The 22,492-nt window shown below is 49.6% G+C and overlaps 1 protein-coding gene across 4 annotated transcripts in view; it reads right to left on the bottom strand.

The window, feature by feature from the left end:
- LOC149352559 (uncharacterized) overlaps nt 1-22,492 on the bottom strand; it is a 48,977-nt gene that overhangs the window by 24,855 nt on the left and 1,630 nt on the right. Inside the window, exon 1 of one of the 4 annotated variants that reach the window (XM_089581752.1) lies at nt 19,217-19,622. The exons of 1 other annotated variant lie outside the window; for it this stretch is intronic. Coding sequence is in view for 1 of the 3 variants with exons in the window: in XM_089581753.1 (XP_089437879.1) it covers nt 7,013-7,058 (46 nt within the window). In the remaining 2 variants the exon portion in view is untranslated. Of the gene's footprint in view, nt 1-7,012; nt 7,234-19,216; nt 19,623-22,492 lie in introns of those variants that run through there. 2 more of the 4 variants (XM_089581750.1, XM_089581753.1) reach the window with 2 other exon arrangements.

A 22,492-nucleotide genomic window follows, 5' to 3' on the forward strand; every position in this document is an offset into this window, starting at 1 on the left:
TAAATGGGGCACCGAACTTTCACTTCGTCTCATGTCACCTATAACAAGACGTATGAGCGATAAATCTGCTTTATTTTGCATTTAGAATGACCATTCTGCCGCTTCAAGGCCGGAAGAGGAGAGCTGGTTTGTTGAGAAAAATGGTTGCCGTTCTAACAACCAGCTGACACCACTAGGCTGAGCTTATTGTTTCGTCTCTGTTTGTATGCGCAGAACTAATGCGCGAATGTAACAAATGGACTAACGTCTCGCAAAATTCTTGCATTTAGTATACACCCCCCGTCAAAAGCATACAACTCAAGGGGTTTACTTATGGGGCCTGCAGCGTGCCTCGTTATGCATCCTCAGCGGCCGCAATACAGCTTCGCGTCCTCAATCCTCCCAAGCTATGGACTGCTGGGTGTGCTAGGGAGCCCTGCTAAACAGATTAGAAGCGAACCCCTTGGGCAGTACACTTTTGACGGGGGCGGTACGTAAGCGTACATATTCTTATGACGCGTAGACAGCGTTGATTTATACTCTTCTCTAACCATATCTGTGTATGACGAGATCAGACGACACGCAGACGACGAGGCAAGGAAGAACACGTTCAACGCATCCTCCTGATTGGCTTAGGAGGTCTCTTCCTTTCATAGCGCTCCAAACAACTTCTGTGACGGAGCATAGTTTTCACTCCTGCCACCACGTGCCGCATGGTGCCGTACACTCAGTCACCGCGGGAATTTCGAATGTTGTGCACATCCCATTGATTTTCTATGGCTGACAACTCCTGCTACGCCTACCTTCTCTTAGTGTCCAGTCTATTACCATTAACGACCAGCGGTTATCCTGCCTTCGCATTACATGCCCTACCCAAGCACATTTCTTCCTCTTGATTTCGACTAGGATGCCATTAACCCGCGTTTGTTCCCTCACCCACTCCGCCGTCTTCCTGTCTCTTAACGCTACACCTATCATTTACCTTTCCATAGTTCGCTGCGTCTTCAATTAAGTTGGACCCTTTTCGTTAGCCTCCATGTTTCTGCTTTGTAGGTGAGTACCGGTAAGGTACAGCTATTGTATACTTTTCTCTTGAGGGATATTGGTAAACTGCCATTCGTGGTCTCAGACAACCTGCCAATTACACTATACCCTGTTCTTATTCTTCTAATTTCTCTCGTGATCCAGATCTGTGGTCACTACCTGTACAAGTACTCGTATTTCCTTACCACTTCCAGCGCCTCGCTACCAATTGTAAACTTCTGTTCCTTTCCGAGACTGTTAAACATTACCTTGGCTTTCTGCATATTAATTTTTAGGCCAACCGTTCTGCTCTGCCTGTCCGAGTCATTGATCATGTTTTGCAATTCATCCCTGAGTAACTTATCAAGGCAATGTCATCAGCGAATCGCAGATTACCAATGTGTTCTATAATGACATCCACCCGATGACATCCACCCGATGGATGTCGCTTGGCTGCGCTTGGGTGGATGTAAATGAGTAATTACTCCCTCATTACAAAATTACTCCTCCTTGGAGGATTCCCCTAGACATTTGACCAACACAGTTTCCACTTCGACTTATTGATCAATTCGCTCTCGCCCTACCATAAGCTTGCCGTCCCGGTTAGCTCAACTGGTAGAGCGACTGCTCCGGTGAAGAGGTGGTCCCGGGTTCGAACCCCTGACCAGGACGAATTTTTCATTAACTACGAGGTTTCTGAGAAAGCTGTACAGCTTTCCTTTGTAGCCGTATGGCTGCGCTCGGGTGGATGCCAATGAGTAATTACTCCCTTATTACAAATCTACTCCACCTTGTGAGATTCTCCTAGACCTTTGACCTAATGTGTTCTATATAAACTCTTATCCCCAACTGTTCCCAATCCAGGCCTCTGAATAGCTCCTGTAAACAGGATGCGAACAGAATTGGCGAGATGGTGCCTCTCTGCCTTACACTCTTCCTTATTGGAATTTTATTGCTGACTTTATGAAGGACTATGGTGACTGTGCAGTCGTTATAGATACCGTCCAGTATTTTTACATAAGGCTGGTCTACATCCTGATTCCGTAGAGCCTACTTCTAAGGTTTCGACTGAGTCAAATGCCTTCTCGTAATCCACGAAGGTTATATATAAGGGTTGGTTATATTCCGCGCATGATTTACAGTTGCAGTTTATTTCTTCTTTAAAATAAAACCCTTCAAAGTGAGCAAAAAGCTTTCTGTGCCCCAAGTTTTACAGCTTTTAGAAAAAAAAAAAGATTAGTATATATTTAAGAAATCGGCAAGTGTAACTGGACTCACTTTACGAAAATTATAAATTCGCGCTAAAAATTTTGGGGCAGCTCCTCGCAAATATATTTTGTTATTTATAACATAAGCTGAAGGAAGCATCAGTGCGCGTAAGCGAAGGATTAAGGAAATGCGGAAGTGAGGGCATAACAAGGGCATTTAGCTCTCACGCTTTGTGTAAGAACCACGAAGTATACATGAATACCCTTGGCATTTCGTTTTGCTTGCCTTCTTTCGCCCTAATTGCTACGCACGACCCTGTGAGACAAACGCTTCCATTCTTAGATTCACAGACTGCCATTGGGGCGTACGTCAGCGAAACGGTTGGAAATCTTAAGTTGCGCGGAGCTTAGGTAATGGAATCGTTCTTGGAGTCCGTGTTACTTTTCACTTCAAACCAGAATTGAAGTTGGCACCCTAATGGGACTATAGCTAAGATTTTCACGTTACGAACTCGGTTATCCATGCATTCTCCAGGCGCCGTACAGGAATTCTGGACGCCGCTCATTGACAGTACGTCCAGCTGACTAAAGCATCCAAAATATAACTCGTCAATTACACGCATAAGAAGGAAAGCTGGTATTTCTGGCGGGTAAGTGGGAGCGTCCACCTTTGAGTGAACCAACGGCAGTGCCCTAAACGAGGAAAAGCACTCGTTCGTAAACGTTTGCCGTTCTTGGACGCTGTGTTTCGCCTACAGCCGCAGGTGAAAGCTACGGTGACCACGAACGCTGGTACTGCTGCCAGTCAGGGCGTATTGTGTAGATGTCCAATGCGCTTGAGCACATCAACGCTCGATTAGTAAATTCAGTACAAAAATAATTAATGGATGTTTCACTTTCCTCACAATCGAAGGAGCGGCTGTACGCGGCGCGCCATAGTGGAATGCTCCGGATTACTTTCGATCCCCTGCGGTTCTCTAGCGTGCACACATTCCGCCTCCATAGAAATGCGGCCGACGTTGAACCGGAGACCCCGTGCTCTAGAGCCCGACTACACAGCCACTGAGCCACCGTAACGGGTATTAGTACGTGTGATTTTCCAAAGCTGTTGGCACTCTGTAAGGAAGACGAAGCAGCGAAGGTGACAAACAGTATAGTTTGCATGAGAGTTGCTATCGCTTGCGGTAATCTTGACTTGCGTTGCGTGGCCGCAAGTCTGCATGCACTCGTGCGTTTCGCGGTGTCGCTTAAAACTAACAGTCCTAAAGAGATCGGCGGCACATCAGTAGTAGGGACAAGGTACTTGCAAAGCAGGAAGCGCTGTGTATCTAGTGTACTATGCTGGCTGCGGTTCACATATCGCTCACCCATATCGAAACCCTCATCATGTGGGCGCCTCGCTGCATTGGGTACGGTACCGATCACAGTGTGGGGGCCCGGCACGCAAGGAGAATCCATCGCAAGTTCTCTCGGACCGACCTCGACGTGCACGTCACATGCATTTCCAGTTTAAAAAAGCAACAAAATGAACTTCGCTGCAGATCTATATACGCTGTGCACCAACAATGCCCAACACTGAAAATCGCCGCTTATTGAGCACTTTTGGTGCTGAGGCTACGAACAAGCACACGAGAGTGGGAGTAATACAGAGAACAATAACAAAAAAAAAAAGGCGGCTGAACCCTCCCCCGTCACTCTACATACCCCATTTCTTCGCGTCATCTGACCCCTGGCGTAGGCCTTCTCGACACGTACTCTGCACGTACGCTCGAGCCCTGCACGTACGCCCGACTGCGGAACTTGCAACTGCGACGCGCCGCGATATCCAAGGCCGCGACAGGGCTCGGAAAAAGAGCAAACCGGTGTTGGAACGCGGTACGACAGGTCGGCGCACCACGTACGTACTGTGCGACCACGCGGCTGCAGAGACAAATCAGATCATCTTCCCCGGCCTGGTCTTCCCAGTGGGGCTTTTTTCGACGACGAAAACGGGGTTTCTTTTCTCGTTCGGCTGTCCCCCGCCGAACCGCACATAACGAGACCGTGCTGAGAGGGCGCACAGGGATCTTTACCTGGTTCCTGCTACTCGCCTCCGGCGTCCGCGGATCTGTCCGCGAGGCCATTTGCGCACCCTCGCAGCGGGTAAGGTATTCGCGAAAGCTGCAGTTTACATGCGCGCGGGTTTCGACCGCACCGTTTCAAGCGTTCAAGTGAACGAAGCGCCACAGCTCAAGTGGCGATTCCGGAGACAGCTCTTCGCGCACTGGGAATATGAATGCTGCTGCTGCATGGACGATAGGGCGATGAAAGGAAATGGACGCAAAATAAAAGCACTTCTACCGCGTTCAGTGAACAGATCGCGATCGCTTGTTAGCTATTGCTATTTGTCATCATCATCAGCCTGACTACGCCCATTGCAGGGCAAAGGCCTCTCCCATGCCTCTCCAGTTAACCCCATCTTTGCCAGCTGCGGCCACCGTATCCCCGCAAACTTCTTAATCTCATCCGCCCACCTAACTTTCTGCCGTCCCCTGCTACGTTTGCTTTCTCTTGGAACCCACTCCGTTACCCTTAAGGACCAGCGGTTATCTTGCCTTCGCATTACATGCCCTGCCCAAGCCCATTTCTTCCTCTTGATTTCAACTAAGATGTCATTAACCCGCGTTTGTTCCCTCACCCACTCCGCCCTCTTCCGATCTCTTAACGTTACACCTATCATTTTTCTTTCCATAGCTCGCTGCGTTGTCCTTAACTTAGGCTGAACTCTCTTTGTTAACCTCCACGTTTCTGGCCCATAGGTGAGTACCGTTAAGATACAGCTCTTTGTAGCGCATTCTTATAATCGGCAAAGTTGTTGGTGTTATGTGCATCTTTCGGCAACGCACTAGCAAAGCTTGCGTGAATAATTCAAGAGTCCGCCGACTAGATGGTTGTCATAGAATGGTGTCAAGCGAAGAAAAGGCTACGTGGTGGCGGTCGGTGGAGTTGAAGCGCTAATGCGTCTGGTTCGCGCCCATGGTCTGAAACAAAAGCCGCAAAGCTTATCCCTGCAGAAACGGCAGTCAGTTGTATGGCGCACGTTTATTTACGCTCCGTTGCTATGCGCCCATTAGGCAGCTGGCAAGCAGAAAAGCCATGGCGGCTGCATAATGTCTATACAGCCCGAAACTATGTCGCTAAGGCCGCTTTCTTTAATGTATTCCAAGCCTTTGCTTTTGGTCATTTCAATGCGAGCGCGGATAAAAATGTGGTCGAACGCGGAGACGAATATCCATGTACGCCGTAGGCGTATCGAGCGCACAAGAGTAAGTACTGCAAATAGATGCGCCTGGCATGATCTGACTTGATTTTTGCGGCACCAGTCGCGTAGTGACATAAACCTGCTTTGTTTTCCTTTTTCTACATGGAATGCTTCAAAGTGTCAAGTCATGCTACAACATAAATCCGCCTATATACACGTATACGATCGGTACCCAATCCGATAACAAGCTTCTTTGCAAGCCTTGTTGCGCTAATCGTTCACGTGGAGGGACTATAGTATTTAACGCGTATTCCGGCGTTACCCGCATGCTACGTTTCCATAACATAAGGTACATATATCTACGTACAAAAGTTAGCGCAAAAAACGAGACAATCACAAGAAAGGTGGACAAGGTGGACGCGCTTGTGATTGTCTCGTTTTTTGCGTGTTACGTAAGGTAACACGTAACGTAAGTGTTACGTAAGGTACAGTCTTTGTCGAAGAAACCAGGCTGCATGGTTTGCTTCTCATTTGTATAACAGAGCCCTCGCGGCTTCCCTAAAGATCAAAATCAAAAAGTTCTTTGAAGGTGAGAACAGGGGTTCTTCTAACCATACAGAGATTTCGAGCTTGAGGGCTGTCATAATAGCTTTAATATACGACTGAGAAGAAAAACGTGCAGCCTGGTTACTTTTGACAAAGACTGTACATATACCTTGTGCCATGGCGCTCTTTGGCCGCAGATGCTCTTGCGCCATAAAGATTCACTATCATCATCATCATCAGGTTGTGTAATTTTAATCATTATGAACAGTCCTATTTACTGCAGGACAAATGCTTCTCCTCTCGGCAACAAGCCACACTGCGCGCGACTCAACGAAATCCTGTCTTCGCTCGCAAAAAACGCGCGGGCATCCAAACTGCTGCAGCCGGTGAGGCACCGGCGTCTATAGGATCAGCCGGCTGGGCCCGTGGTCTTGAAGCGGCGACCGACAGACGTGCTCGGTAAACAGGCAGCCGCGCTGTCACGAGTCAGTTGCGGCTTGAGCGATCACGCTTTCACTCCTTTGGCGAGGTGCTCTCAAGTCTGCGTGCAATGAGCGTCGCGCTGCGGAACGCCCACTCCGTATACACCCGCGTTAGCTCACATGCATACACACACGCACGTACATGAAAGGAATAAAGATGCATGCAAGTATTTCGTCTCTGGAGCGAGAGCAAATTGCTGGGCAGGAATTATGCAACAATTTTATTTGATTTTTATTCCTTTTGCGTTTCGTTACTGACTCTGGCGATGCCACGGCCCCGCTGTTACGGGCAACTCACTACGTATTAGGATAAACTAGAATTTAAAAACTGCGCTCCCCACGCTCAGCGGTAAAACCGATTAATTTCAAAGTGCGTCAGAATTCACCGCCGGAAAGAATCAGCGGTGACTTCCGAACGCGGTAAGGTGGCCGGTGACCACATGCACGTGCCGGCACCGTGTCGACAAAGCACGCAGCACAACGCGCCAACACGAACAGCGTGCAGACAGAGTGAAAATTGCTATCGCACTTACCCACGAACCATATTCGGAATTTCTTGAGCGCTGGATTAATCGACATCCGACCGTGAGCGACGTGCTGCGACAGCGCGAACAATGGATCGTAAACTGAAGACCGGCTAAACGAGACGAGTCGCTTCTGCAGACGACACCGAGCAGCGGCAGCAGCAGACGACGCGAGCGGCGCGGCGGGCGGTGGCGACACCCTCGACTGCAGACCTCCTGGGCGGGTTTCCCCTGGGCGGACGCTAGCGCCCCGGTGGGATGCGCTCGCCAACTAACGGTGTGCGCCGAGCGGCGAGTCAACAGAGCGCGAAAAGAAGGCGAACTGTGGCCGCTGCACACCTCTCTGTATATTTCTTTTTTCTCCTCGCCGTTCGCCGAGGTAAATCGCCTCGCCAGAAAGAACGGAAGGTGCGCTTGCTGAGGTTATGAAGTGCTTCCTGGATCCCGAGCATATCGGACGTGCTATACAGCGGTGCGCTTAGCACCGCTATACGCTTCACTTTGCTTACTCACCTGCGTGCTTTGGAATTTCGCACTCGTGCCGACTTGCGCATCGTCTTTTGTGTTCCACGATAGGGTCGGATAAGTGGGAAGCAATTTGCTTTTTGCACGTTCTTTTGTGTCGGGCGGCAAGTGAACCTGAACGGCCGCGGTTCTTTTTTGTCGGCTTGCTTTATCGCGCTAAAGGTCTACGATGCGAGCCAAAGCTGCTCGCACACGCGGCCTGCCTTCTTTTTGTTTTCTTTTCTTTTTCTGTTTACGCACTGGCCAAAGACGCATTCTTTATTGTTCAAAAGCCCGCATGTTTTTCGGTCGTTTCGCGCCGCGTGCTTTGAAAATCGTGACCGGCATTTTTTTTTTTTTTTTTTTGCGCAGGCCACTCGGTCGGCATTGAATGAAACTCACCCAGCGTTAAAAATATGCTGGGAGAAGATTCTTCCCCTTTTCAGGCGCGGTGTACGCGGTTGCGAAACCACTGTGTCAGTAGGCTAATTCTTTTTCGATGCATCTCCTCTCGTTCTTCCTCCCGCTTCTTTTTCTCTTCTCTCGCTAATAACAAGTGCGGAGCATGCGAAGGGACACGAAGAAGAGGAACGGGAAGCCGCAAGTGCCGAGAAAAAGGCGAAGGAAAAAAAAAGTAACAGGAACACGTAGGATCAAGTTCAAGCGGTCCGAATTTTTTTTTTTCCTGCACAGTGTAGCGGAATGCGGAACAGATATTTCGCCGCCAGAACATCCCGTAGCTACCACTTCTGTTGCCTGCACTGGGTCAAGCTCCGGTGTACTGTCTTACTTTTTCTTCTCCGCTGAGTTAGTTCGATCGCGATTCGTGACTGGCCCTTCTGCTTTATCGAATATCTCCATTAAGCTATTTCGTCAGCAGCGGGTTAAAAAAGCCTCAGACCCCATGGTCTGCTTTTGAGCTTCGCAGCGCGGCATTTACGACACACTCGACGTTCCAAATCTTCGGAGTAGGAGGAAGGCATCACCATACCCCTCCGCACTTTTCGAGCTTCAGGAGCTCACTTTTAAGGGGCAGGCTATGTGCAGCCCAAGGACATATAAGGCAATCCTGAGTCGCTACGATCAGCGGTAGTGTCAGAATCTCGCACAACGGCCGGACAGCAGGCAATTTTTTTTTTTTTTTGCTTTCTGCGAATTATTTGAGCACCCCGTTTGCACACGCATAGATGTGGAGACGAAGACTGCTTAAGATATGACGACTTCTTGCACGTTACGACGAATACGGTTCAAAAAATAAAAAGACACTGCCTCGTCACTCAATTAATGGTTTAAAACGCGATGCAACAGTTGAGACACACACAGCGTGAGCGCTGGACGTCGTTTCTCGTTTCTACGAACCGCTGCTTTCTACGAACGGTCTTCACGGAAGTCGTATGCACCGGCGCAGGCAACGGTATACCCGAGCGCAGAGGCCGGATGCGGGCCCCGGGAGCTCACGTTATCAGGCATTTGCTCAAATTACGCAAGATGCACACCTACCTATTTTCTCCAATGTTGCTCTGTTCCCCCTCTGTCTGTGGGCGTAAACTGTGCGCTACATACGACAAAGTTCATGGCGGCGGAATTCGGTGCCATTGCGAGGCGCTCTCCCGGCACGTCTTATGATTCGCCTGGATTTGTGAGGCATGCACAACTTACTCTCCCTCTCTCGAGAACAGTCTCATAACGGTCTGAGTCCTGTTCCGTGTACTTGCTCTACAAGTGCCCCAGTAGGTTACTGGTAATACAGAGCAGAGATGCATCGAGGCAGTAGATAGACCAACCAGGCAACCGCGGCGCATTCCTCGCCAGTTCAGCGTCGCGGCCAGTAGAACATGCGCACACTAAAGACACCCGACGGTGCCGCGCAAGCAAACGTTTCATTGTTCAGCTCCTCGGAGTCGCGACATGGCTCGCTGCCGCCATCTTTACCAATAAAAAATGAGGCTCTTCATGGCAATTACCCTGCGATGTACACATTGTACTAACAGCACAGGCGGGATTCGCCTCATATTCATTGCTGCCAACATAATTAATGCAAGGCTCATCCCGTCTACACCGTAACGCCACAGCCACCACCACTTATGCGTGGTTTGTGGATAATGGAGTGAAGCAAAGCAAGTAGGCGGGGAATTTGATTAACACTTTTCGCTGAAAGGAGTGGAGATGCTTACACACAACACGCGGAAGGAAGACATCGAAGTTTGTGAGAGGAAGATGCTCGGGCATGTCAGCTCCATGCTCGAGCATCTAACTGCGCAGACGCTTGCCGTACTTGCGTCAGTCGGTGTCTGTCACAGGTTGATGTCATGCCGCTCCCATGCAGCTATTTACACCTCTCGCTGTCTTTGAGGCCTCCAGAGCTGGGACCTGGGCGGACTCCCTCACTGTTTCTTGTATACTAGTACCTGTTTCTCAAGTTGCCTGTATGTGAGCCAGTGGCCGCACCATATGTACAGGGTGTCGCAGCAACGTGAGTCAAGGGTTAAAAAGCCACTATAATTGTTGCCGCTAAATGAAACTTAAGGAGCATAGTTTGCGGTAGTATGCGTTACTTCGTACTTCTCGAAATAATTATATAAACCTAATAAACTGACTTAACAGGCTAATAACCGACGGAGCTACATGAAACTTTAACTTTCACTTTAACTTTTTTTTTTTTTTCACTCCGAAAGAAGCGCGCGAAATCTTGGAGGACAACAAGATTTCGAGCGCTTGCCCGAGCCGATAGAAACTTCAGCTGTGCTAACTTAAGCGCCACGTCAACGGCCAATAAGGGAGCGCTGCCAGGAGTACGATGTTCAAAGCACACACTTGCAGCGAACGTTCCGGATTTTCTGCGCTTTCTTCGGAGCATGAAAAAGAATTTCGCGGTAACACTACTGCAATGAAAATGACGCCCTTCGTAGTTTATATGACATCCCAGAACTTTATGACCGAAAACTTTCGCACACCTTCAGCACTTAAAAATCCGGCTAATTGTAGCTGATTATAACTCTCTTAAAGGAACACTGAAGACAACTTCTTCCAAATCTTGTCCCTGGCAAAAATCGGTTCTGTAGCTCTTTCTGGCTATGCTGTCGCACAGGCTACGAGCTCACCATCACAATTAACTACCAGAATGTGTTTAGAGCTTAAAAGTTTTTTGGTAAATTCTGAATAATGTTAAGCCTATAATTATGATTCTTGAGCAACTCACGTGCGCCGCGGGTGTGTTCGTGAAAATGTTTTCTTCAAATTTCAAACACCCTATATACTTTTTAGAAGTTTTTCAAACTGCTCACTGGAATACTCGGTACGTCCACAGCGGCTATTCACGTTACAGAAAATAAGTTAATCTATATGTTACAATGGCCCGCTTCCACACGTCTTAAGAAGCAGCGGAGAGAGAGAGAGAGTGAGAGAGAGAGCTTGTCTGAGTGTGAATATGAGTGCGTATTTTGTAAACTACCGGCATATCATCTAACAGATCCCGTCAGGAAGGCCGAGATTGCAATATGCGGCGCAACCCGTTCTATGCCAACAAGTGGCACGAGGATATGTACAGAGCAGTTATTCACCAACGGTATACAGTGTAGTCAAGCGTGGCTCGGGAAATAGGAAAAATATTTACCAGCAGAGCAGCGTAACGGCGGACTCTCTATTTCTAAACTCAGGGGCGAGCAACTGCCCTGCTACGGCTTCTGTCAAGAGCAGGAAGACGTGCTGCACGTCATCTGACGTTACAGCACCTTTAGTCACCAACTGCACCGTATCGTGTGCCCGGCGCTTTGTATTTAAAAGCGCACTAGCGGCAGTAAATGACGCTGCATGCGTCACAACGAAGCTTATACAGAATTTTCTCAACCAGTAGAGAGGCGCATGTGACGCAGATTTATTTTCTGTCGCTTCTGAAGGTGGCGGTCGCAAAATGGAAATACTACTGCTGATGCGTCGGCGTCGACAACGAAATAACAAATTATGACGGTGGCAGCTGTCACTAGCGTTCCTCTGAAAAATTTTTTCTAACGTTTCCCTACAGGTCACGAGCGTTTCTCTAAAAATGACACATAGCTCTGCCCCGATAAGACACATTTTTTGTTCAACGCTTATCTGAAGTGTCACAACGGCGGAGCAAGCGCCGGCAGCGTGATGAAAGGCCAACATTGCCAGTAGCCATGCAACTGCAACATCCTCAGCACGTCGATTGGCGACGTCGCAGACCACACATGTATTTTGACAGAAATCGCAATTTCAAAGCTGAGTGTCGTCACTCGGCAACCTAAAAAAAAAATAATAATACGAAAACGCGGCCGAGAAAGGAAACGAAAGTCGCGCAAAAGGAAAGCAAAGAACAAACACCCCGCACACATTGAGCTTTAATGCTATGCGAAGAGATGCGATTAATGTGCACCCGCGTCGGTGGTTCTGCGGATATATGACGTTCAGATACTGAGCGCGAGTCCACGGGTCCGATCCCGACCGCATTTTGATGAAGGCGGACGCCCGTGTGCTGCGCGATTCCAGCGCTCGTTAAAAAAAAAACCCCAGGTGGTCGAAATCAATCTGATGCCCGCCACTGCGACGTGTCTCGTATCACAGTGTCACTTGGCACCTATAAATCTATAAAAGCCAATTAACTAACCAACAATCAATGTGCAGCCCCGCCGCGGTGGCTCAGTGGTTACGGCGCTCGGCTGCTGACCCGAAAGACGCGGGCTCGATCCCGGTCGCGGCGGCTGAATTTCGATGAAGGCGAAATTCTACAGGCCCGTGTGCTGTGCGATGTCAGTGCACGTTCAAGAACCCCAGGTGGTCGAAATATCCGGAGCCCTTCACTACGGCGTCCCTCATAGCCTGAGTTGCTTCGGGACGTTAAACCCCAATAAACCAAACCAAACCATCAATGTGCAAGCAGGCCACACGAGTGGTATTGCATGCGCGGTTTATCGTCCCACGTCCCATAACGTAGGGTTAACACGAGGGACTCCGTACTGGAGGACTTCGGACGAATTAGCGTTTCGCCGAAATTCCCTTCGGATGAATTTGCGTCTGCTGCGTTTCGCCTCCATCAGAACGCTGCCTGGGATTCGATCTCGCAACCATGGGATCAAGCAGCCGAATGCCGTGATGGCTGAGCCACCACGGCAGTTGTTGGAACCAAACTGACAGCTACAACTGACACAAGCAGATAACAGGCCGATATTTTTACAGCTGTTGGCACATGAAAGCGACTCGTGACCGGCTTGCACCTGTCCATTCGGCTGTTGTGATCGTCCGGCGCGCGTAAGCGAGGGTTCCCGCCAAATAGGCGCCGTTCTAACGCGCTATCAGATTTGAGTATTCTGATTGCTATTTGATTGTATAAGCTGTGGTGGCTGTGGCTTGCACTTCAATGGCAACAAACTGTGCAAGACAGAGTACGTAGCTCCTAATTACCAGTCTCATAAGTGTGTAGCAGACCAGGCATTGCAAAGTGTTCGTGACTTTTCATTTTCTGACGTCATCCACACTGTCCGCGACTATTTAGGTACATTAGGCGCAGTCGTTTCCGTCAAAAAATGCTGAACACACTCCGTTAGCGAGGCTCGGACATGAGCTGAAAAGTAAACATTTCCATCACTCTCTCTCTCTCTATTAGCGCTACAAAAAATAAACTTAAACAATCGGAGTGATTCATCGGCCCGCATGAACAAAGTTAAAATGCTTATTATCTAGCGCAAGTCCGGGGGAAAACGTCACGTGAGTCCACATGCGCTGCTTGGCACGAAAAAACAAGAGCGTTGCAATACGACCGCAAAAGGTTTTAATGACAGCGTATTCATTTTTCTCCGGGGTAAATTCGCGGTTTCCGAGAAAGACGCTCCACCATCTGCGACGAAACCTTTCACACCAGATGGCTGCAGCATCGCAGGCTGCGAACCGTAAAGACGTACCGAGCACGCTGCCCTATTCTATACGCGTTCCCGCCTGTGCTCGCAGGAATCCACAAAGGTTGCGAGTCCTCGACATGCAACCGGCCCAGGCGCACCACCTACGCGCGTGCGCATTTAACGCTTCGTACCCATCGCCGAGGACCAGTGGCTTTGGCGTTCGGCTGCTGAAGCTCAAGGTCTCAGAATCGAATCCCGGGCACGGCGAGCGCATTTCGACGGAGGCGAAATGCGAAATGCAAGATACGCCCATGTGCTGCGCGATGTCAGCGCGTGCTAAAGGAGTACAGATAGTCGAAATAAATCCGGAGTACTCCACTATTATGCCCTCATAGCCCACGTGCAGGGCTGGGATGTTAAACTCCACACACCGTTTCCCATTCCATGCTTCGGATTTTCTCTTGGGCAGTGAGTAAGCCGGGTTAGAAGGCGACCGCGGGCTCCGCCTATACGAGGTCTGTTAGAAAAGTATCCGACCTTTGGCCGAAGAAAAAAAACTGGCATAACTGGAGCGTTAGAAACCTAATAACCTTCAAAGTAGTCTCCTTGGGGCTCGATATACATCTCCCAGCGGTGCTGCCATTGTTGGAAGTATTCCGAAAAGGCCCTTTTCGGAATGGAATTTAGCTCTGCTGTCGTTGCAGCCATAATGTCCTTTCTTTTCTGAAATCGCGCTCCTTTCAATGGCCTCTTGATTTTAGGAAACAGCCAGAAGTCGTAGGGGGACATATCAGGAGAGTAAGGAGCCTGTTGAACTACAGGAGTCTGGTTTTTCGCCAGAAAAGTCTGAATCAAATGCGAGGAATGTGCAGGAGCAATGCCACGAGGGATGCGCCAATTTCTTGTTGACCTCAATTCCGGTCTCTTGCGCCGCACAGCACCAACTAGGCGATGGAGGACATCCCTGTAGTACTCTTTAGTCATTCTTTGATCCTGTGGGGTGCGTACTCGTGGTGTGCCACACAGAGGGAGTCAAAAAAGAAGTCAGCATCACTTTGACATTGCTGCGCACTTGGCGGGCCTTCTTTGGTCTTGGTGACGTGGAATGCGTCCTCTGTGACGACTGGGATTTGGTTTCCGGGTCGTACCCGTACAACCAAGACTCGTCACTAGTGATTACGGCGTCGGTGAAGTCAGGGTAACTGTTTGTGGAATCCAGCATCTCCTGTGAGACTTCAACACGAAGCTGCTTTTTCTCCACCGTCAGCAGCTTCGGCACGAATTTCGCCGCAACTCTCTCCATGGCCAAATCTTCGGTGATAATGGAATGTGCAGAAAAATTGCTGCTATCCACCTCTTCCTCAATTTCTCGGATAGTCACACAACAGTCCCGCATCACCACAGCGTTCACTTCGGCAATTACCTAGTAATTAGGCATGTTGATGGCCGACCGGAGCGTGGCTCTCTCTCCACAGATGTGCGGCCGTCTTTAAACCAGTTGCACCACTGCTTAATCAGTGTGCTGCTCATAGCATCATCACCGAAAGCCGTCTGAACATTTCGAATTGTTTCCACTTGGCTATCGCCAAGCTTCTGGCAAAATTTGAGGTAGTAGCGCTGCTCCTCAAGCTCCGCCATTTTCCTTACAACAAAAAACCGACGAGAGCACTGCGCACTGCCTCACTCAAACGCTGCTTCCCAGCGACTGACGCTATCGGCAGGCGGGAAAAAATTCGTGCATGCGCACGAGGGTTCAAGGTCGGCTGCTGTAAGCGCGCTTGTTTCATATCCATCAGGTGTTCGCAAAAAAAAACATAAAGTCGGATACTTTTCTAACAGACCTCGTACTTCTGTACGCGCCTGTACTCGCGTTGCGCATAGCGGTTGGGCGAAAGTGCTGCAGTGCTGTCGCGATGCTTTGCAGCAAGCGTAAGCTCTGGAATGATTTTTGCGTAGCTTCGTGAGCTGAGAAGGAGAGCTTTGAGTCAGAAGACGGCGCGATAGAATCACGTTATGCTGGAGTGGGGCCAAGTGCGTGGTCTGAATAGCACAAAACGGCCCAGTACAGAAAAGAACAATAAATACTACTGCATGACCGAAACACTGTACACAGGATCGTAATACCGATGGCCTGTAAGTCATTTTGCAGCAGATGCGCGAACCGCCGCACAAGGAAGGACGGTGGAGTGGGCATACAGATTCCAGAAAACCTACAGCAGCCTCTCTGCCCATTTTGAAACCCCGGAATGCTAATTTTTTTTTTTTTTCCTGATCAGTGGCCCTGCTTGACGCCACCTGTCTGGCGGAACCTTCAAGAATGTGATAGCACTCTGCCTGCAGCTCTTCCGTCGTAAAACTATGCAGCCTTACTTTTGAGCAAGTGGATTATGACACACAAAAGAAAAAAGGCAGAAGAAAAAAAAAAGAACGCTTTTAGCTAGCTAAGAGTGCACTGGAAACTTGGGCTCTGAGAAAGTAATTTTTTTTTTTCCCCTCGCGTATGAACGCTCCCGTTCTTTGGTGACCGGTCTGCTGATGATGATAATGAGTGATAGCTGGTACCCTTTTTGAACGGCGAAACAACTATGCAATGGCAGAAACACTATACCCCACCCAACGGCACGAATTGCCAGTGAGAACGTTACGCGAGGATTCCGAGAATTGATGGGATCCACGCCTGGTCACGAAGGATTTTTCTGCCCGGTCTAACGTATTACGGATCACAGCAACTTGTTGCGGTTAGGTTTCGCGCTGCTGAATTCTGTGAGATGTGCTAGAGTGAATTGTAGTTTTCCTCACTTTAGGCAGCATTATAGGCCGCTACGCGAGTTTTATGTGCTTGTTTAAGCAAAAAATTGTTGGCTATGCTGTCATGAATTGAAACCACCGTGAAGTGTCCGTTTTGTTTCATCTAAAAGGTGAGTCGTACCTGATGGAATATTTGTTCCAGGAGGATACTCTGCGTCCTCCTTTTAAAGCTTCGAATTTTTTTCGAATATTTTCCCCGCGTAATGAACGCACCGCCAATATTTTCAGACTCTTTGGGACAAGTTCGTTCATTATGCGAGCAAATGCGGTATTGATTATTCTGACAGACAGCGTCTTCTACCATATTACATGAAAAATTTTTAACTTTTTCCTCGCGATATAAAAAAAAAACTGCTGAATTTACCGTCTAAGGAGCGCAGATTACGTGCCAACTCGCTATCGTCATTGCCGAATAAAGCGGCGTCTTTTCACATTCCAAAAGAAAAAAAATGACTAGACGGTTGCCACTCTGTCACACGACTCAGCGACAGCTGCTAAGGTTTTACGATATGATGGGTTACAGAATGACACCGCTCAAGAGCGCGGCGCCATCGATCACCCTCTCCTCGCGGGCACGCTACATTCCTCCAATCTCGCCCTACCCTCTCTCCTCCTTCCACGGTAAGCACTCTCCAGATGGTTCCCATAGGAACCATCCTCCAGCTACGCCTTCCCATGCTCTCGCCTTACCCTCCTCCTTCCATGTTAACTACGCAACGGGTGGTTCCCGTGGCAACCGCCCCCACCGTTTGCGTCTTCTTACGTTCTCGCCAAACCCTCCCCCTTCCAATGGTAACCACCCTCCTCCGTTTGGGTATTCCTCCGCTCTCGCGTTACCCTCCTTCCACAGTAAGCACCCTCCGACGAGTGGTTTCCATGGCAACGCACCCGCTGTTTACGCCGACGACTGCAACATGTATTGCTACCACTAGGACGACAACTCGAAACCCAGGAACGGGCGCTTGACAGCTGTCACTGTAAAACTTTTAAATTGTAAATTCTCGGCTTTAACGTCCCGAAGCGACTTATGCATGGGCTATGGGGAAAGACGCGTAGTTGAGGGCTCAGGATTAATTTAGACCGTGTGGGGTTCTGTGACGTGCGCTGACATCGCACAGTGCAGGGTCGTTTTTGTATTTCACGTCCATCGAAATACGCCCGCCGTGGCCGGGATAGAAGCCGCGACCTTGCGATCAACAGCCGGACGCCAAAGCCAGAAAAGGGAAGGGGCGGGGAGGGGTTTCTAGTGTCACCAGCACACCTAGTGAGCCCCATTGAGAGAGAAGGCTATGCACCGCGCGAGCTTCCTAAGTATGGTAATGATGCGAAAAGAAGACATGAAAGCATGAAGTACGCCGAAGCGCAGCCACTCACGTGGGCATAGAAAGCGCATGCTGTCAACGGATGCGTTTCTGATAAGGCCCACTCCCTCGGCGACAACCAGTCAGCTAGCTTTCCAACACCCCGATCATGAAGCCGCGTCATTTACTCTTATCGGCAGTAGGCGTGCGGTGACGTTATGGGGCCGCGGCTTCCTCGGCGTACCGGGAGAGCGCGCGTCCGAAGGATCACGTTGCGCAGCCACCGGATGATCAGCAATGATACGCAGTAGCGCAGCCCTTGTGACCAGTGGCCGCCAGACTGAAGCTTACGAGCCGCGCGTCTCGTTTTTTAAGGCGGAAGCCTTTAATGTCTCATCGTTGTAAGCAGCAGTTGTCGACAGAAAATGTCACGCTTTTCAATTGGTGGAAACGGTCGTGACGTCACAGTGCGCGAATTTCAAACCGGGCCATTTGTACTTTGGCTAGTAACCATGCAACCAATTGAAGGGATCGTATAGTGATGCTCCAAGTAAGTGGGACTGAGCTTAGTTAATTGCTTAATTACTTAATTAGCCTAATTAGCTTTACTAGTCAGGCCATATAAATAAATAAAACCGATTAAGAAATTGGTCGAGCTCAGGAATCGAACCCCGGTCTTCGGCGTGAGAGACGAGCATGCTACCCACTCCGCCATGCCTGCTCGATGGTTTGGAATGAACAAAGGCGCGTCTAGTGAATACGGTGTCTTCACTCACTCTCATCCTCCTCCATTCCCTTCCCGCGAGGTTTAGGTGTCCACCGAAAAATGAGAGACAGATAATTTCCTTTCCTCAAAAACCAATTTACTGACGAGCGAGGCGTAGAACCGAATGGGCGATGGCGTTCTATGGACTCCTTGGCAGCGTTGCAAGACGCTGTCGCGTTCCACTCTTAGGGGCATCAGTGACCACACTTTAGGTCAAAAAAGTGCCCCCCTGAATTTTGTGAGACAGTTACTGCGTAATTTCCTTTCCTCGAATACAATTTTCATTCTCTTCATTACGGCTCCTCTTTATCTATCTTCTTTCACTCCCACTTCCTCCCTTCCTCTACGGTGCGGTTCAGGTGTCCACCTAGATTACAGAGAATTACTGCGCCATTTCCTTTCCTCAAAAAGCGTTGCGTTCAAAGGGCAAGGCATCGCGCTGAACGGGTGGTGTTCCGTGGACTCCCTGGCAGCGCTACAACGCGCTGTCGCGTTCCACTCCTAAAGGCGAAGCTTAAGCATCATTAATTAGCAGTTAATTAGTATTCAGGCATTAATCAGTAATTAACCATTAATTAGTGATTTGTCATCACTTAGTAATTAGTACTCAATTATATGTGACGCCACCGGTGCCACAGACACAGCGAAGGTGGTGCGGAAAACGCTTCCGCCTCTACCCACTTTAGACAGTCAAAGTGCCACCTGAATTTTTTTATTCCGCAGTTGGTATATACGATTAACGATGTAATGATTGAATTTTAAGAGTTGACGCACTGTCACGGTTGCCTATATCTGCGTAGACAGTCCCATTATGTCGTGCTTTAGCGACAAATCTCCATTCCCAGCAGGAGAAAAGGAGATAGTGAGGGGCCAGCACTTCTAGCAATTACTGTCGTCCAAAAGGCATTGATTGTCAAGCGATCGGGCACGTGCCGTTCAGAACTGGACGCGTTATAGAATTCATAAAGGGCGCCGCACTCACCGGTTGGCGAAGTCTATCAGCGGCTCAGGCGCTCATGTCCATCAAACTGGTGCGAAATGAAAGCGGTGGTGTCCTCCCACCCTCGGGCGCGCGGTGTGAGTCTCAGCGAGTCAGGAGCTGGCCCCCGCGTTGTTCCTCTTCGTACAGACGGCGGAAAACGGACGCCGTGTACAGGATGCCGTGCGCAGAAAAAAAACGCCGCAGCGCGCGCGAAAGGGGGGGGGGGGGCGGGGGGTTCTTGAGATACGACCGCTTCCTCTGTCATCCAGCAGCAGCAGCAGCCAACGGCTTCGACAGGGAACTCTCTACCGCTCTCTCTCTACGAACGCCGCCGGCCGGTGTGTGCGATCGCGATGAAAAAAAGGAGGCGGCTGCCGTCCTCGTGTCCGCGCGGCGCAAACTCCGCTACCTTCGCCGGCGGCTGCCGAGTCAGCGCGCTGACGCGTCATACCGCGCGGCGTGTGAGCGGGCAGCGCGCATCGCCTTACCGAAGCGCGTTCCAGCGTTGGCGACGACGACGACATGTGGATGCCTGCGAAGCTGGCGACGACGGCGGACTGATATACTTCGACGGGGAAGTGGATCGCGTTCGCGGGAATTCACTCGATCGGGATCAGTTCCGCGATCGTCAGTACGCGACGCACATTTCTTCCTGTTCGTTGACGGCGAGAAAAGCGGCATGCGTTGCGCTGACCCTTCGTCGCGCCGTAATGCGCGACTGCCGCGTATGCGAATTGTATGCTGCTCCTTGTGTGGAGGGCTCAAAGTGGGGTGACGGCGCAACTGCGAAGCCACTTATGCCCGCTCCCTCGCACCTCTCCATCTGTTTCTCGCAGCGACTCACTGTTAGTAGCGATCCTGAAACGCTGTGGCTCGACAAAACTTGGCTGCATCGTGCGAAAATACATGCGCTTTCGAAAGCATGCAGGCAAAGCAACCCCTCCAGTGCACGTAACTTGTTGAAAAAGCCAAATTTTGTCGAACTATAGCTGCGAGGGTAATCGCGTTATCGAAATTCTAAAAACTGATATGGCTATTACTAACGACCGGCTACTAATCTCTAATTGCAACTAGACGCCTAACTCTATTAGTTAAAAAATTACTTATTAAATATTAGTTAGCCAGCTTAATACTTAAGACGATTAACCGGTTTTCTGGTGTCCGCCAACACTGGTAATATTACGCCGCAAAACCCATATTTTTACTCCAGAAAGCCTATTTTTGAAAATTTTTGAAAGTGTTCGCTGAAACACCCGGTATATCGCTTGACGCCTTACGATGCGCACTAAACGTCAGGTGTAGTCCATTTGTCACCCTTGTAATATACAGGCAGACAGCCACACGCCGCGGTGGCTCAGTGGTTATGGTGCTCGGCTGCTGACCTGAAGGACGCGGGTTCGATCCCGGCCGCAGTGGTCGCATTTCGATGGAGGCGAAACGCTTTGCGATGTCAGTGCACGTAAAGGAACCCCAGGAAGTCGAAAGTCCCTCATAGCCTGAGTCGCTTCGGGGCGTGAAAACCCATAAAACCAGCCATATTTATTTTTGTTTTATCTTTTCTTACAGTGCGATTTTCAACGAGAGTAATAACGAAAGTAACGACGCTCATTTCTACATATCTTAGAGGTGTAGTGTTTCAAGATAACGTTGCAAATTATATAGCATATATTTACGCGGATGCCGCTATAAATATAGGTGCTCTTTGATGGGCTTCCATTTTTCTTGGTTTGAGATTATACAATAACCTTTATTTTGTGGTATCTTTTTTTTTTCATTTTGTATCACTTCCTGACCAGTATTTTTGTCGGACCCCTCTTCCTGACGTAGTGTTCCAACTTTCGAGCCTGGGAGGAGCACGAATAAACAGATAAAAAAAACCAGTGGCCTTGACGCGAAAACGCTCTGCGGTCAGCTACCGCGTGCCGTCACACCCAGTTACCGCGCGACGTTCGACGTAGTATACGAACAGACTCTCCCAAGCAAAAACCAACAAGCCGATTTACGAACCAAATATCTCTGACGTCAGCTCCCGCCTGTTAGCGAACACTGCTTCGAATGCAGATGCAGTCTTTGTGATAGCAGCCCGTGCACCTTCCTTTATTCCTCTGAGAGTTCGGACACTCAGAACGCTCTGTCGCTGAAACATCCGACTGACCACATCACTAAAACTGTTCATTCATACCAAGGAAAGCAGGAAACGGGGACGGGGGGGGGGGGGGGGGGGGGGTACTTGACTCGCCTGCAAGTTCGCGACCAGTATAACGTACAAAAGCGGGCATGTGGCGCTACTTGGGCCAGTGACACAGAACAAGAAGAATTAAAATCGAATAGAAATAGAAGGTGATAGTTAAACTGCTCAAACGTCACGTTTTTCATTGGTCAATGGCATAGCCAAACATCTTTCAAATGTTGTTTTGCCCACCTGTCTGCGCCTTTGAGGAGCAGTGGAGGTGGGGAGGAGAGTCGTCATCCACATTCCCCCCCCCCCCCCCCCCCCCACACACACACACACACTGACTGCCCTGGCCGTACGCCTCTGTCGTTGGATCCGTAATCGTGCTCTCATTTCTTCAGCCGTCGTGTGGCCGAGGATGCTGCACCGCCTCGTAAGGATCCGAATGGCGTGAATGCGAAGCGCCAGGTGAAAAGCGACAACTCGGATGAGCAAAACTCGACCTCAGTAAGCATGAAACCCGCCGCGGTGGCTTCGGCGTTCGGCTGCTGAGCTCGAGGTCGCGGGATCGAATGCCTGCCAAGGCGGTCGTGTACCTACGGAGGCAAGCCCGTGCGCTGTGCGATGGGAAGGCGCATTGAAACGGGGGCCGAATCTCACCATGTAACCCTCCACTGCGACGTCCCTGTAAAGCTTTGGGACGGTAAACCCCATACATGATCTTTCACCTAAGACTCTCAGCAATGTTTAAAACTGGCTCTTCTGAGTCAGAAGAGCGCTTTTTTTCGAAATATCATTTTCAGCGATGTAGTGCATCAGAATACAGCTAAGACATGCTAACTATAGCAGGCTGGTTAAATAATAATGAATAGTTAACTTTTTAACTATTACTGTTAGGCTTCCTATATATTGAGAGGTCCACCATACTTAATATCCACATCAGTTTTTTGATTTTCGAAAGTGCCATTCTCGCCGCCGCTGCAGCGCAGGTAATTTTGGGGCCGCACTCGGCCGAAACCGAAACGCGGTACCAGAGCGATAACCACGCCTACAAAACGCGTCACACATCGGCGTGCCTGTCACGTGCTCTTTGCCCGCTGGCA

This window comes from Amblyomma mixtum, chromosome 3, assembly GCF_055824585.1.
Source record: "Amblyomma mixtum isolate Tamu chromosome 3, ASM5582458v1, whole genome shotgun sequence".
NCBI lineage: Eukaryota > Metazoa > Arthropoda > Arachnida > Ixodida > Ixodidae > Amblyomma > Amblyomma mixtum.